The sequence below is a fragment of the Cyrtonyx montezumae genome, unplaced genomic scaffold (genome assembly GCF_038088225.1).
Source record: "Cyrtonyx montezumae isolate F1298 unplaced genomic scaffold, pur_monq_1.0 scaffold_3, whole genome shotgun sequence".
Lineage (NCBI taxonomy): Eukaryota > Metazoa > Chordata > Aves > Galliformes > Odontophoridae > Cyrtonyx > Cyrtonyx montezumae.
In genome coordinates, this window is record NW_027072034.1 from 118,208,884 (window position 1) to 118,224,041 (window position 15,158).

The following is a 15,158-nucleotide window of genomic DNA, read 5'->3' on the forward strand; positions in this document are numbered from 1 at the left end:
AAAAAAAAATCTTCCTGGGGACAGGCATGCATTTAATCACCAAAGAAAAGTAAAGGTAAAGTAAAAGTAAATTACTACACTGTGGAAGAAACTTTGAACTCGGTGTCTTATGTTGAGTAAAATGATGTAACTCAAAGATAATCTTGACATTTTTGTTCCTGTCCTTAAGCTAAAAGTTTTATTAAGGATATTTTATTGTGGACATAAGATAGTTAAAAAAAAAAAGAATGAGTCACTTGGCTTAAGAAGTACAGCAGCATTGAGGTCTGAGTGCTATTTGTTAACTCATGTCTAGCAGTATAAAATAAGCTGGAAAACAAAAGTCTGTTTATAATTTGTTTTATAAAGGAAAACGTTGTTCCTCCACAAAAAATCTTTGTATAACAGTATGGATAGTGATCTAAACTTTTTCAGGTTTGTGAAACACTTATCATTCTCTCATCCCACAGGAACAGCAGATGGGTTGTCCTTGTACAAAATGTGGTATCCACCTGCACTTCATTAAGAGAGCTGCATATTCGTACATGCCACACCACAAGATCACCATGATGACATAGCAGCTTCAGAGAACAGCGTGACTAGGTTTTTTTTTCAGGGTCTTTTTTTTTTTTTTCCTCTTGTAACACAGAGGATCTGGCAGACTTTTACCTCCTGACACTGTTTACAGCATATATTGGTCGATACAGACCCTTATTGCATCTGCTCTGGGAATTAAGGAAAGCAGCTTCAAGGCAGTAAGGTAAGTGCTGCTGCATGTTTTAACTGTAATGTTCAGCTATTTAAATGTAGCTGTAATGGGAATGTGAAAACATGTCAAGATAAGTTTGCCAATTTGTAAATTGAATACAAATCAGCAGTCATTTAGTGCATTTACTTTTTTAGCTTCCTTGAAACGACCTCACATGTTTTGTGCATCAGTGCTGCACTTTTTTAAAGTCTGTTTTGTTCTGCTTCAAAAGAAGAGTGGTTGTACAGTAGAGAAATTATTTTAAAGACTACTTATTCCTCACTTAGTAATAGCTTCATAGCACTCCATTTGTTACATTTTCTTTCTTAATTTTATAAAAAGGGAAGGTATTCAAACACTTCAATAATTAATCAAGAAAACAAAGAGAGGAAAACTACAAGCTAAATTATTTTGGATAATTTTTAGGCTCATTTTGTACATACTATTGAAACTTTTGAATATGAACTCCTATGGAAATTGTGTGAAAATTTAAGCTGCAGAATTAAGGCATATTTAGACTAATGCTATTTTAATAATAAACTTTTGTATACCTTATTTCACAACTTTGGAATTAAAGTGGTATAGACTCCAAAATAACATGAATAGTTCATCTACTACTAGTAAGCATTTATCCAAATTTGTGGATTTGTCATTTGGTGTGTTTTGGCATGCTGCCTGGGCAACTTCACAAATGTTTTCACAGGTATTTAACAACATAACTGAGTAGAACAAACAAGGGCAATTAGTTCAAACATGCTTGTGTTATAAGATAAATATCTAAGAATTTATGCTGATGCTATCTTTTGAATGTATATAGTTCAGTGTAACAACCAAGCATGTGTATATGATCTATTTACATATTACACTTCTGACAGAGAACCACTTAGAATGCAAAACCACAAATAAAATAAAACAACAGCAAATATTCACATTACTGTGTTATTTCATGTCACGAACATGCACATATGGCTTTTCACTATAGAACTGACATTTACATTTTAAAATGCTGTTGGTAAAATTATCCGAAAATTTTTATCTAACTCAAATGCTTTCATAGTAGTTAAACATTGTACACTCTTTAACTGTCTGCTTATTATAACAGTAATAAAGATAAGCATTTTTAATATAACTTGAAACCACAAGAACTATAGAACTTGAATTTAAAATGGATGTTTATTCTACTTTATCAGTAAGACTATGAAATGATGAGGATGTCTAAAACTGAGTGTAAAAACGTCATTGTGAGGTCCAAGAATGTAGTCCAAGGAGTTCACTACAATATCATATATTTTGAATACAAAGCAGATAGTTCCTCATCTTTAATGTTTGCTACCGAAATAGGAATAGATTTCAAACCAGACTGTATTGTTGCAACTTTTCTGGTTTCAGAATAGCTGTACTTATTCATACCAGCAGGGGACTTAAAGTCCCCTGTGTGTTCTCATCCCATACAGTAATGAAGAACAGACAAAGAAAATTACACTGATAACTCATGTTTCAGTGATTCTCTATCCAGCAGTTTGTCATTAGATAAAATGGAGCCAACACCATGGTAAAAGATATGCAATCCTAGTCTTTGTTCAGAGCACAGCAGCTTAATATCCAGCATTGAGTCTTTGTGGGGTGACTGACAGTTCTAAAAATTCCTTGCATTACACAAGATCAATAGGCCCTGATTAAAGTAACTCTAGTTGACTAAACTGTGATGTGGCTTTTATCAATTCAATAAAAGCAAGGAAATTTAGTTAAGGTAGACTTTCTAGCAATGATCTTGCATTTTGACTTTAGGAATTCCATCATGAAATAGTGACAATAACAAGACTAACTTACTCTGTTGGATGATTGCCTAGATATGAGAGCAGTGTCTGGTGGCCTGTTTAAATTATGCACATGCTGTTTGAAATTATTTCAGAACAAAGGGATTTGAAGGATTTGCTGAATTGTCTCACTCTTTGAACAGTAATTGAGTACACGTTCATGGTGAAAATCAAAGTAAGCTCATCAATTTCAGTGATGCTAAGCTGACTTTTACAACTCAGCATCCAAGCAGTAATAAAAATCAGCAAGATACTAGTCTGTGAAGATTCTGAGATCTTGTGAAGCATCTAATTAGTAAAGTATGTCCTTGAAAAGTAATGTGGGATGACTCATATTGCGTCACTGCAAAACATCCCCAAATATCCTAAACATCCCTTTGCTGTATATCTAGAAGGCTAACTGTGTACAGCAAGTGCTTATTGATCTATTTATTTGCGGTGGTGATATAAGGTGGTTAGCACTCTTATTGTCATATATCAATTTTGAAAGAATGTTTGCACTACATGAAGAGTTGTCATTTCATATCCTGTGTAGACTCATATTAGATAGCATACACACATGTACACATGTGCAGTGCTATTTGACAGGTCCAGAAGAGCATGTGCTGTTTCTATGAGTTTGTTCTTTAACTGAATATGGAAATGGGAAAAGCTATCTCAAACTACTGTCATCTTAACAATTGTACAGTAGACCATCACTCTCAATTTGCAGCTTTCCTGAGTTTTTTAAAACTGAATTAAACCACCACATATTATTTAAGTATAAGGTACTTCAATATATTAGGAGTAGCAATTAAATCTTGATAGAATTTAAATGGCAAAACTTTATCTGAACATGACCTTCAACAAAACCAAGAACTTCTGTTCCAAGTTTAGAAAACTTGGACTTTATCATCCTTCTTGTTATTTAATGAATGGCTACAGGATGATTTTAAAAATTACTTGCAGCAGCAGAATGGCCTGCAGATTCACATCACAAAGGCAGATTATAATAAAATAAGAGCTGTAAATCTGTAGTAGTAACATTGCAATGCTAACAAACTAATATATTTTAAATTAATTAATATCTTTATATAGGAAGCATGTATAAATTAGCGTTGAATCATTATGTTTGTATATTAAAATTTCAAATGTTGCAGAAAAATATTTAAAGAATCAGAATTGTAACATTTTATTCTTCTCCACTATACAGACACAAGACACATTGAAAAGATGACTTTAAACTCTCTACCCATCTTTCTAGTACTGATTAGTGGCATTTTTTGCCAGTATGACTATGGTCCTGCAGATGATTATGGTTATGATCCTTTTGGGCCATCCACAGCAGTATGTGCCCCAGAATGTAATTGTCCTTTAAGCTATCCTACTGCAATGTATTGTGACAATCTTAAACTGAAAACCATTCCAATTGTACCAAGTGGAATAAAATACCTTTATCTTCGAAACAATATGATTGAGGCCATTGAAGAGAACACATTTGATAATGTAACAGACCTGCAGTGGCTGATTCTAGATCACAATCATCTGGAAAATTCAAAAATAAAGGGAAGAGTCTTCTCTAAACTAAAGAATCTGAAGAAACTTCACATTAACTACAACAATTTGACTGAAGCTGTTGGACCACTCCCCAAAACTCTGGATGACCTGCAATTAAGTCACAACAAGATCACAAAAGTCAATCCTGGTGCACTCGAGGGGCTGGTAAATCTGACTGTCATTCATCTCCAGAACAACCAGCTGAAAACAGATTCTATTTCTGGGGCTTTTAAAGGTCTGAATTCACTTTTGTATCTAGACTTAAGCTTCAATCAACTTACAAAGCTGCCAACAGGACTGCCTCATTCCTTACTCATGTTGTATTTTGACAATAACCAGATCTCCAATATTCCTGATGAGTACTTCCAAGGTTTTAAAACCCTTCAATATTTACGTTTATCCCACAATAAGTTAACAGATTCTGGAATACCAGGCAATGTCTTCAATATCACATCATTGGTAGAGTTGGATCTGTCCTTCAATCAACTGAAGAGTATTCCAACTGTCAGCGAGAATCTTGAAAACTTCTACCTCCAAGTCAACAAAATTAATAGTGAGTTAAAACTGCATGTTTTCATTACCATTTATCACAGACCAGACAGTAATGGCTTGTTCACTTGTCTGGAATTATTGTTCAAACATTCTGAAGAAATGGTACTGGCTAACCTGTTAGCACACTGACATTTCTCTGACTGTTGCTCACATTAATATTAGAAAGACAGACATTTAGCTACCCAAATTCACCTAAAGACAGAAAATTCCATTTTCCTTCAAATGTGCTTATTAATGTTCAAATCCTCATATCACATAAATTGGAATAATTCCATTGAAATCAATGGAGTGTACTTATACAATTCAGAAAAAAAAAACCTACAAAACTCATTTTTAATCAGTGTGGAAGATATTCAGAATTTTTAAGTCAATAAAAGATAACAGTTGAGAATCTGACTAGAGCATGTGCAACCTTTCAGAGGACAGGAAATGAAAGTACTTGAGGGGAGGAAAGATAAATTCATAAGGTACTAGATACAAGGCATGGTGAAAAAGAACAAAAATAGCTGGTATCTATCTATCTATCTATCTATCTATCTATCTATCTATCTATCTATCTATCTATCTATCTATCTATCTATCTCCTTCCTTGTCTTTCCTGCTTACAGGCAGTGTATTTCCAAATCCCCCTTCAGATCCTAAGAGCTGCCTTCTTGTTTCTTCTTTTTATTCTTGGTTTGTTTTGGTTTTTTTTCATCACTTGATCAGATGTCAAGCTTCTCCCCATTTAAACAAGATTTGAACAAAAGTTCATTCTCAATTCAATAATAACTCCAACTTGTATGACTTTGTGGAGGCTTCTACTGAGACCAAGACTGTCTTAGCCCTGGGGTAGGAGGGAGATAATATGGAGCTGAGCAGACCTCACCCTCCCATCAGACACCCTCCAGCTACACTTCTGTGAGCAGTGACCTCTCATGGAGAGACAGTATGGTCAAAAACAGCTGTTTCTGTTGAGGGTTTCCATCATCCTGCTAACTTGCATTAAGTAAATCAGAAAATCCTCCTGTATGTTTGCCTGTATCCATCAGGTCTCTAGGATACCACTTTTAGATAATAAATTTAATTATTTTTTACTCTACACAAACTTGATGAAGGAAAACAATGAGTTAATTTACTTCCCCCATGAAGTACCAAATATAGCAACTTGTAGAACTCTTTCAAATACTCTTTTGTTCCTGAAAGAACTGATGTTTTTTAATTTCTCCTAAGACAAATGAGATATTATTCAATGCTGTATGGATATTCTGAACCTTCTTCAAGAGATCCAGGCACAAAGTTTGCTTTCCACTAATATTTCCAAGGACTTCTGAGCAACTGTGACAACAATTTACTTTTTCAATGAAAGCAGTGTTTCCAGAACACTAGTCAGTGGGAGAGGGAGGATTTGTGTGAGGATTGAGTGCACTGGCTACTGCTACACTTTCTTTGCTCCCATGTGGACTGCTGCAAGAGAGCTCTGATTTGTTCTTTTGGCTGAACAAGACTGTGTAGAAAACTTTCATAACAAATTGCTTCGACTATCTAATTTCAAAGGCATAATATTGTGTTCCCTAATATGCAAATTAACAATGTGGGACAAGCAATAGGCATTTTGGTTTTAAGAAGATACCAGATACAGAGTGAGCAAACCCTTTGCAATTATTTATTAATTACATCTGAACTACAGGTCTGAGTCCTTAGTCTTTCTAAAAATTCCTTTAACTGATATTTGACACCCAAACAAATGACCAGTTGGTTTTTAATAAAATATTCCTGTTTTCCAGAGATTTATGTAAGGATGAAGGTAAACAAGGAATGCTCCTCTTCCATACAATGGCCCATAGTACTCATTATGTGAGAAGGAAACTTCTGTATAAGATTTAATGATAATAAAAAAAAAACGTTATACAATTCAAAAGGTATAATTTCTTTGATTATACTTACATATCTTAAAATTTACACTTTTATTGAAACCCAATGTAAATATACTTATGCAGAGTTCTTCATTTGCTGTCATGTCTCTTTCTCAATTAACCTTAGCATTTGCCTGAGAAGAAGCCCAACTCCTTTTGGTATTATTAGAAAGAAAGGAAATATCTCTCTAAATTACTGTCCACAAGTTTTTTGTTGTTATTGTTGTTGTTTGATATTATGCATTGCCATATCTAAAAAATTATGTATTTGGAAAATTGTCCTCATTTGAGTGACTTTGAGCTTCTTGAACAGAAGCTGATGAATGTACACTCTGAAATATTGGAAAAAGTATCAGTTTCATTTCAGTGTGTTCTGTCTTCATCCCACTGTGATAGGAGGAGCAATAGGCAAATAAGTAGGATAGCAAACTGGAATAAAGACAAATTCAGAAGAAACCATTTGATCTATAGTAATAAACTGAAGCCCATGTGAAGTACATGTTAGGTATCAACAGTATACCCCATCACTGTATTTGAACTAGTTGAATATCCAAGCTACTATAGGACCATGGTGAGTTTATAAAAGTCTTTGCTCTCTCTACCTGAAGTCCATAGTGAAGAAGATTGAAGTTTCTGTTTTATTTTGCTTAATGTCTTTTTTAGTAATTTCAGGATTAAATTTTGTGCTCAGTAATATCCACGGTTTACTCCTGTGTTTTAAGATGCCTTTAAGTTGAAGTACATATTTATAATATTTGTTATAAATTCTTCAGGGCAAAAAACCCTCAGCAGAGTCAATACAAGAAGAAATTTCACAGGTCCATATTTCATTTGCAAAAGATTAAGGAAAGAATTGGCTTCTCCTGAAACCCTAGGAAGAAGATATAATAGGAATGGAGTATAACAAGTGGAACTTGAAAACTTTCCACTGGACAAAGTCACATATTCTCATAGAGTCATGGAATCTTTAGACTTGTAAAGGACCTCTGAAGGCCATCTAGTCCAACTGCCCCAGAGTGAACAGGGACACCACAGCTAGATCAGGTTGCCCAGGGCCTTATACAGCCTCACCTTGAAAGACTCCAGGGATGTTGCATCAACCACATCACTGGGCAACATGTTCCAGTGCCTCACCATCCTCACTGTAAAAGATATTTTCTTTATATCTAACCTAAATCTACCCTCTTTGAGCTTGAAACCATTTCCCCTTGTTCTATCAAAGCCAACTCTGCTAGAGAGTCTGTCCCCTTTTTTCCTGTAGCTCCCCTTTAGATACTGAAAGGCCGCTCTCAGATCACCTTGTAGCCTTTTCTTCATGCTGAAAAGCCTCAGCTCTCTCAGCCTGTACTCACAGAAGTATTCCATCCCTTGGAACATTTTGTGGCCCTCCTTTGGACATGCTCCAACATGTCCAAGTCTCTCCTGTTCTGAGGACTCCACATGTGGATACAATACTCCAGGCGAGGCCTCATCAGTACAAAGTAGAGGGGTAGGATCACCTCCCTCGAACTGCTGACTATACTTTTTTTGATGCAGCCCAGAATACGACTGGCTTTCTGGGCTGCAAGGGCACATTGCTGGCTCATGTTCAGGTGCCATAAAGTACTCCCAGGTGTTTTTTTGTTTTATTTTTTTTTTGTCAGGGCTGCACTCAATCCTTTCATCACCCAGACTGTATTTGTAATGGGGGTATTGTATTTGTAATGGATCCAGCTTTCTGCTGCAGCTTAGATTCAGTTGTATTATGAATTTAATTACTCTAAATATAGCTAGTTGTAAGATGCTTTGTGGTCTTTTATCTGGAACACTGCCGCAATCTCAAAGTGATTATTTTACAATGGTCTGTGCAGAAATGACTCAGATATGTTTACTACTGGACCACAAGCCAGCAGGGGTGACTAGAACCTGCTGATCCCATTAGGCTTTTCTAGTGATTGCATGCCATAATAAGAAGTCTTAGTATAGTTAATTTTCCTCAGCTTAAAGCTGCTTATGCTCCTGATTTTAAAAGTTAAATACTCTTGCTTAGAATGTAGTGAAAAAACAATTTTGTGTGAAAAAAAATCTTTCTGAACTTCTATTTTGTTCTATGGGTGAGAGCAGAGGATATATCTGCTCCTGGTTTTTATTCCATTTTTAATATATTTATTATATTCAGGGTATTTGTTAGAATATCAGAATTTTTTTAAGGGGACAGACACATTTAGTGAGAAAATAGTTGTTCAGGCAAAAATCCAGTTATTATCCAATCCTTGCAACTATCCCTGTTTCTGGCTCCTGTGGGAATTCTTTGTTGGTAAAATATGAATGTCACACTAGTGGAAAAATTCAAGGTCCATTGCCTTTGAACTTGAATATTATTATTTTTTTAACATTTTTAACAGGTTTATCTGCAACATTAATCACTATAATAAAGGAGGAAGTAAACTAGTGATGTTTCAATGTGTCAATCTCTTTGATTGTAGTTCTCATACAGAACATCTAGGTAACAGAATATCAAATGCACTCCAAGTCCCACTTATCTAATCTTCTTGCAGTGTAGACAACAACTAAAATACAGAAATTTCCAATATGTTTCTAACAAGTGAAATTACATAAACTTTATAATAAATTGATACCCAAATGAAAAAAAATGAATCAAGCAATGGAGCCCAATGCCACTGAAGATCGTGACAGAGCTCCTTTGACTTCTGTGAAGATTAATTCAGAATCCACTTCCGAAGTGGATCTCAATCTCATAAACAGTCCGTACAGTTAGATAGTCTAGTAGCACTGATACACTTTATGATTTACACGTGTGAGGTTTAAATACTCTTGAGTAGTGAAGCATCTACCCAACTTACATATTCATACCTTACATTTCAACTAAATATAACAACTTTCACTCAGAAGTAACTATAAAAAGAAAAAAGAAAAAAAGCAAATTCAGAAAGCTTTTATATATGTAGCTTTCAACAAGAGTATACTTAGCATGCCATTTTATTTTCTGTGGGTGATCAGAAAAGGAAAAAGAAATATATACTAGAATTCATATTTATTTAAATCTTGAAAAATTACACCCAAAATACCTACAGGTATCTGGAACTAAATAATTAATGGTATAGTCTGTAGGCCAAGCAACCTTATGTTTTCATACAACAAATTCCATCCTGTTATAATCGTATATCTATCTTAGATTGGATGGTTGTATCCCAAAAGGATTGACAGTTAACTTCAGCTGATACATTCTGAAGTAAAAGAATATTAGATTGATCTGCAGGTTCAATAATATTGGTGTTATCATTTGGTCTGTCCAATGTCTGCCAGCAAGGATGTCCTTTATCTCTCATATTTTGCATTTGCCATGAAAATAAATAGGAGGCGTTACCTTTATCTCTCATCTTTCCGAAACAGGGTTGTACAACATATAGAATCTAGAAAACTGTTCTGATTTTGTAGTCTAACTGGTGTTCAAAATCTAACATATTATGCAATTCCTTAATTCTCATTTAGAACTTATATTGTGAAAGGTACACACAGTCTCACCCACTATTCAACATCATATATCTATCTTTACTATCACTAAAAATTACCTACACTATCATTTTTTAAAGAACTGCCTTTACAGACGGATATACATTTATATAGATTACACTAGTTCATTTAATCAATGATAGCATACTATTGTAATATTAGTGCTGGAAGAATTCAGTTGAACTTAAAGCAGAGATATGCTAGATACTTCTTCCATTTCTTCTAGTACTACAATGGAATATAGGTCAACATGCTTTCTTATAGAAGAGGCATAGTCATACAGGAAAGATATAAAATATGCTGTTTTCAAAAGTCTACTGGTAGATAAAAAGGTTTCTGATTCTGAGAACCCTATCTATGTTTCACATAAATTATGAGATGTAGTCTTCTGCAACATGAATGCATTTTGTAGCATTTGATCGATAACGAAGACCCTAAGAAGACTCTCAGATTTCTTCTTCAGTAATGACTATGAATCAAAGTGAACAGAGTTAGGAATGAAGGATTATCTGTGAATTACACAGTGTGGTATATAATGGATACTAAGATTATTTACATGGATTCTTTCTTGAAAAGAGATCTTTTCCATATGATACATATGTAGGTTGCTTTGAAAGTAATGCTTCTTAGTTAATTTCATGGAAACTACAACAGATACAAAAGGCATAATGAAAGCATTTAACAGAGCAAATTCTTGGCTACAAAACTGTATTTTTCAACATAGTCATCACTACTAGCTGTGTATTTTTTTCAAGAGATGAACAGGAGCCTGCATGCAACGTTTGTAAAAGTCTTTAGCAGTGGAGGTGACCCACAGTTGTTGCTAACACTGCTGAAATGCACCACCCTCAGCCTCATTGTGCTCAAATTCACTGTTTGGTCACCTTTAACATTCAGCAATCATGGATGAATGTCTGTGGGTGCAACATTTTCCTCATAGAGGAAACACCCCTTTGCTTCATCTGCAGTTCCATGTCTAATTCCATTCTGTTGGACTGCCCCTCTGCTGCCACCTGTCACACAACAACATGTAACAGAATAATGTTAGGAAGGTTCAACCTCTACTGCCATTTCTTTGACGCTGTGGGCCAACATAATAAAATGGGAGAATGGGAGGCATTACTTTTGGAACATCCCTGTATATATGTGTGCTTATTTATATTGAGCATAAAATCTATCTGCTTCATTATTTATTTAGTTATTTTTCTGCTTCCAGTTAATATTCATAAGACACCAATTCCATACAAGATCTGCTGTATTTTAACTACATGGGGATCCATATGTATATAGCATGTTACACAAATTGCAATAAACATAAATATTTTCCAAATATTTTTTACTTTTACTTGGTAAACCTGCTATTCTGGAAAGGTTTAGCTATACAGTTTCAATGTACAACTCCTTCTTTGTTCTCAGGCCAAATTTCATTTTGAAAATATTAAATCAAATATAAACATTCAGAAAATAATATTTAATGGAGTTAATTATTTTTCTTATGGGTATGGAAAAATCATAGTTTTTCTCGAAATTTCATTCAGGATACTCCATAGCTTTTTTTACTTTTTGATCATAATGCACTCAGCATAAGATTATTCCCTCTGTATCCCAGATTCTACTGATTTTTTTTCCTTTTTATTTTTTCTTTTGTAATTCTCTTCCCTCACCCCCACTTCTTTTTTTTTTTCCTTCTAAGTGTCAGCTTGAGTCTGTAAATAAAATCTGAGGATTTAAAATTCATAGGGATGTTGGAAGCACACAGCACTTGAAAAACCCAGTCTTGAAATTCTGACTTTCTGAACTTCTCACAGCTAAAGATTGGAACCTCTTTGACATTTCTGTTGTGATCGCACAAGGGGAAATGGATTTAAACTAGAAGAAAGGAGATTTAGACTTGATGTAAAGAAGATTTTACAATAAGAGTGGTGAGGCACTGTAACATTTTGCCCAGGGGGATGGTGGATGCCCCATTTTCGGAGACATCCAAGGTCAGGCTGGATGTTGCTCTGAGCACCCAAACCAGCTTGTAGGTGTCCCTGCTCATTTCTGGGGAACTGGACTAGATGACCTTCAAGGATTCCTTCCAACTCAGAAGATTCTATGACCTATGGGACAAACCTCTCAAGTCATAGCAAACTAACGGGGCATTTTATCAGTGGAAAGACAAAGTATTGAAAAATAGTTTTAGTGAGGGTTCATATTGGTTATTTAGAAAAAGGCTTTTCACTGAGATCAAGGAACAGGCTCCTCAGGGAGGCCACAGTTTCCAAGTCGTTTTTGTAATTATTCATGTTTTTTCTTACTCATGTATCCCTTTCTTTTTTCAGAGTTTCCATTGAGCAGCTTCTGTAAGGTTGTTGGACCACTGACCTATTCCAAGATCACACATTTACGCCTGGATGGAAACAATCTTACTCGAGCTGACCTGCCACAGGAGATGTACAACTGCCTTCGAGTGGCTGCAGAGATCTCACTGGAGTGAGATGACTCAAAGTCTGCAGTTCCCTTCTAAAGGGTCATTATTACATGAATTGCATCATGATAGCTCGTTAAATTTAGGATATGTCTTAAAAAAATGTCAATCTGCATATTATCCGTTCTGTTTAACATTTAGCATGCACTTGGCAACCTTAAGGAAATGTGTGCATACTTTCACAAAAGGTTGTTATTTAGAAAGCACAAGAATGACTAGATGTGGTGCAAAATATGCCTTCATGTGGTTGGTTAAGTTGAGGGAAAACATTCAGCCTGATAGAAATCCATGTTTGAGCATGCAAAATGTACCATCTGGTACCAGATGTATGTGGAAGTCAGATGGGTTTCATCAAAGTGCTGAGCAGTATGGGCTAGCCTGTGTAATTAAAAGATTCTCCTGCAAGCAACCCAGTATTCTTAATTATTTGTGCCCATCTTTTCTTAAAATGATTTAACAATATAAAAGCAGTCTAAGATGTATGAAAATAATTTTCAGAGACCAAGACAATATAAAATGAATACGTGGAAGGTAACATGGAAACAAACATTTTTTTCAGGTCAAAAATCGTTTTCTTTTTGTCGTACTTTCCTTTAAATTTTTATGGCAAAAATTTTATCCATTGATGGTATGGTTGTTATTTCAAAATAAGTCATATATACAAGTATTTTTATTCAATTACTTGCATGCTACTTTTAACCAGATTGTAGAAAATAAAACATAGTAAATAGTATTTCTGTGTCCATGTCATTGTCAACAGTGTTTCAGCCTTTTATAAAATGAAAAGAAAAAAATATCCTTCAGGTTAAAATATGATAATCTAAGATATTCTATTTTGCAAAATTTATTTTAAGGTTAAATAAACTGTTTTCACTACTTTTAAGTTTCAATATGTTTATGAAGTTACAGTTATTCCACTTCGCTTGCATTAGCCACCAAGTCCATGTCTTCTGGAGGTTGCAGTATGGGAGTCAAAGCATTCTGAAAAATCACAAATTAATTGGTAAGCACTGTCAAAAGAATAACAAAATCTCTCAAAAGCCACAGGCAACAACTAAAATGCAACCCTAGCTATTCATGACAGAAAAATAGTAATATATTTTACCTGGGAATGAATAGTCCAAATATTGTCAGCATCTCTTACACACAAAAAAAGTGCTAGTAACAGAGTCATAAATGAATTGCTTGCAAACACAGATCATCCCATGGGTACTATTTCCTCTTCAAATACCAGGCTATTAAACATTCAACCAGGCACTATTAGAGCCATAGCAAAAGCAGAAAGTATTACCTAAGAAAAAATATTCGAGACAGGATTTAGTTTTAGCTACAGCTGAGGTACTTAGTTCATGCTTTGTAACATCCCTTAAAGATGTTTGGGAGTATCCATTAAAAATTATTTGGAACATCCATTAAAGGGGTCAGAAAACGTGTTGCAGGTAAACTGTCTTCTTTCCAAGCTATTTCTTTTCCTCTCTGAATATACTACATGCCTCAATCCAATAATTCATTGTAGTTTTCCACAGCCAGACAATGGACCAGACTCAGAGGTGCAAAATGAATGGGCAAGGTGGCAAAGGAAAAGTTGCAAAAAGATAAATTCAAGTTGGACATGTGAACAAAGTTTTCACAGTGACAGTGTGAAACTCTGATACGAGTTGCATAGAAAGGCTGTGGAATCTCCATCCTTTGAGATTTTCAGAACAAGAGTGAGCACTGCCCTGAGGAGCAGCTCTGGCTTTGAAGAAAGCTTAACTTTTAGAAGGAGGTTGAACTAAAGGACCTCCAGTATTTCCCTTAAACTTATTAATAATTTCTACTATTCCAAAAATACTGGTAAGTAACAGGGAAAAATATCACTTTGAACAGTTCAACAGTTGAAGAGTTTTGCATTAAATTCACATGGAAAATTTATTGTTTCGAGTTCCAGTCCATAATTCAGACTCCCTGGATACTCACAAAGTCATAACTCAGCTAACATTTGGATATAGATTCCATAGGTAAAAACTGTGGAAACTTTCCTCTGATGCCCAGATGTCTGCAGCTGGCTTGTTCAAGTCTGCTCCCATTCTAACACATGTGAACTACTGAATGCCAGCAGTGAAGTCAGAGGCCCAACCCATGTATTTATCCCATGTGCAATAGCACTGGTAAAGATGCTTAGATGTCTACGCAAAATTGTCTGTCTTAAGAGCTGTTATCCCTATGGGCAGGGTGCTCAAGAGGGACACTTTGGTTCTGACTTTTTTGCAGATTTTCACATTGGATGAAAGACTCATTCTGTAAGAAAAGAACTTCATTAATAAGCTTTAGAAAATTAATGGATAAATGTCTTCTAAAATTATACTAACTGTGAGTAGTTAAGAATCATTTAGAGAGAACTAAGAACTAAGTTTGTGCTTTAGGGCAGGCACTCCTCTTGAATGAAGAAAAGCCAGTTTCAAGTGCCTGAGTAAATAATCATTTTATTATGCAAAACACAACAGCCTAAAAAGGAAAAGCTGAGCACTACTAATCACACAATAGTCTACACGGTCAGAAATAAAGCTGTGCTTATGAGCTAGACAAGAAATATTTTTGTCTATCTCTACCTTGCTGTAACTAAAAAGTATTTCTGAGATACAGGGATCTTCCTGATGTGCCCCACT

The 15,158-nt window shown here is 35.1% G+C and overlaps 1 protein-coding gene across 2 annotated transcripts; it reads left to right on the top strand.

Annotated features, from left to right (window-relative positions):
- The first annotated feature begins 654 nt into the window (after nt 1–654).
- LUM (lumican) lies at nt 655–13,389 on the top strand. Of its 2 annotated transcripts, none has more exons than XM_065743158.1 (3): nt 655–739; nt 3,737–4,633; nt 12,365–13,389. In XM_065743158.1, the coding sequence occupies exons 2-3, from the start codon at nt 3,757–3,759 to the stop codon at nt 12,517–12,519; spliced, it is 1,032 nt and encodes a 343-aa protein (XP_065599230.1). In that variant the 5' UTR covers nt 655–739; nt 3,737–3,756; the 3' UTR covers nt 12,520–13,389. The 2 variants fall into 2 exon arrangements, with proteins under 2 accessions (XP_065599230.1, XP_065599229.1); XM_065743157.1 differs by having other exon boundaries at nt 661–749; nt 3,748–4,633.
- The last annotated feature ends 1,769 nt before the right edge of the window (nt 13,390–15,158 follow it).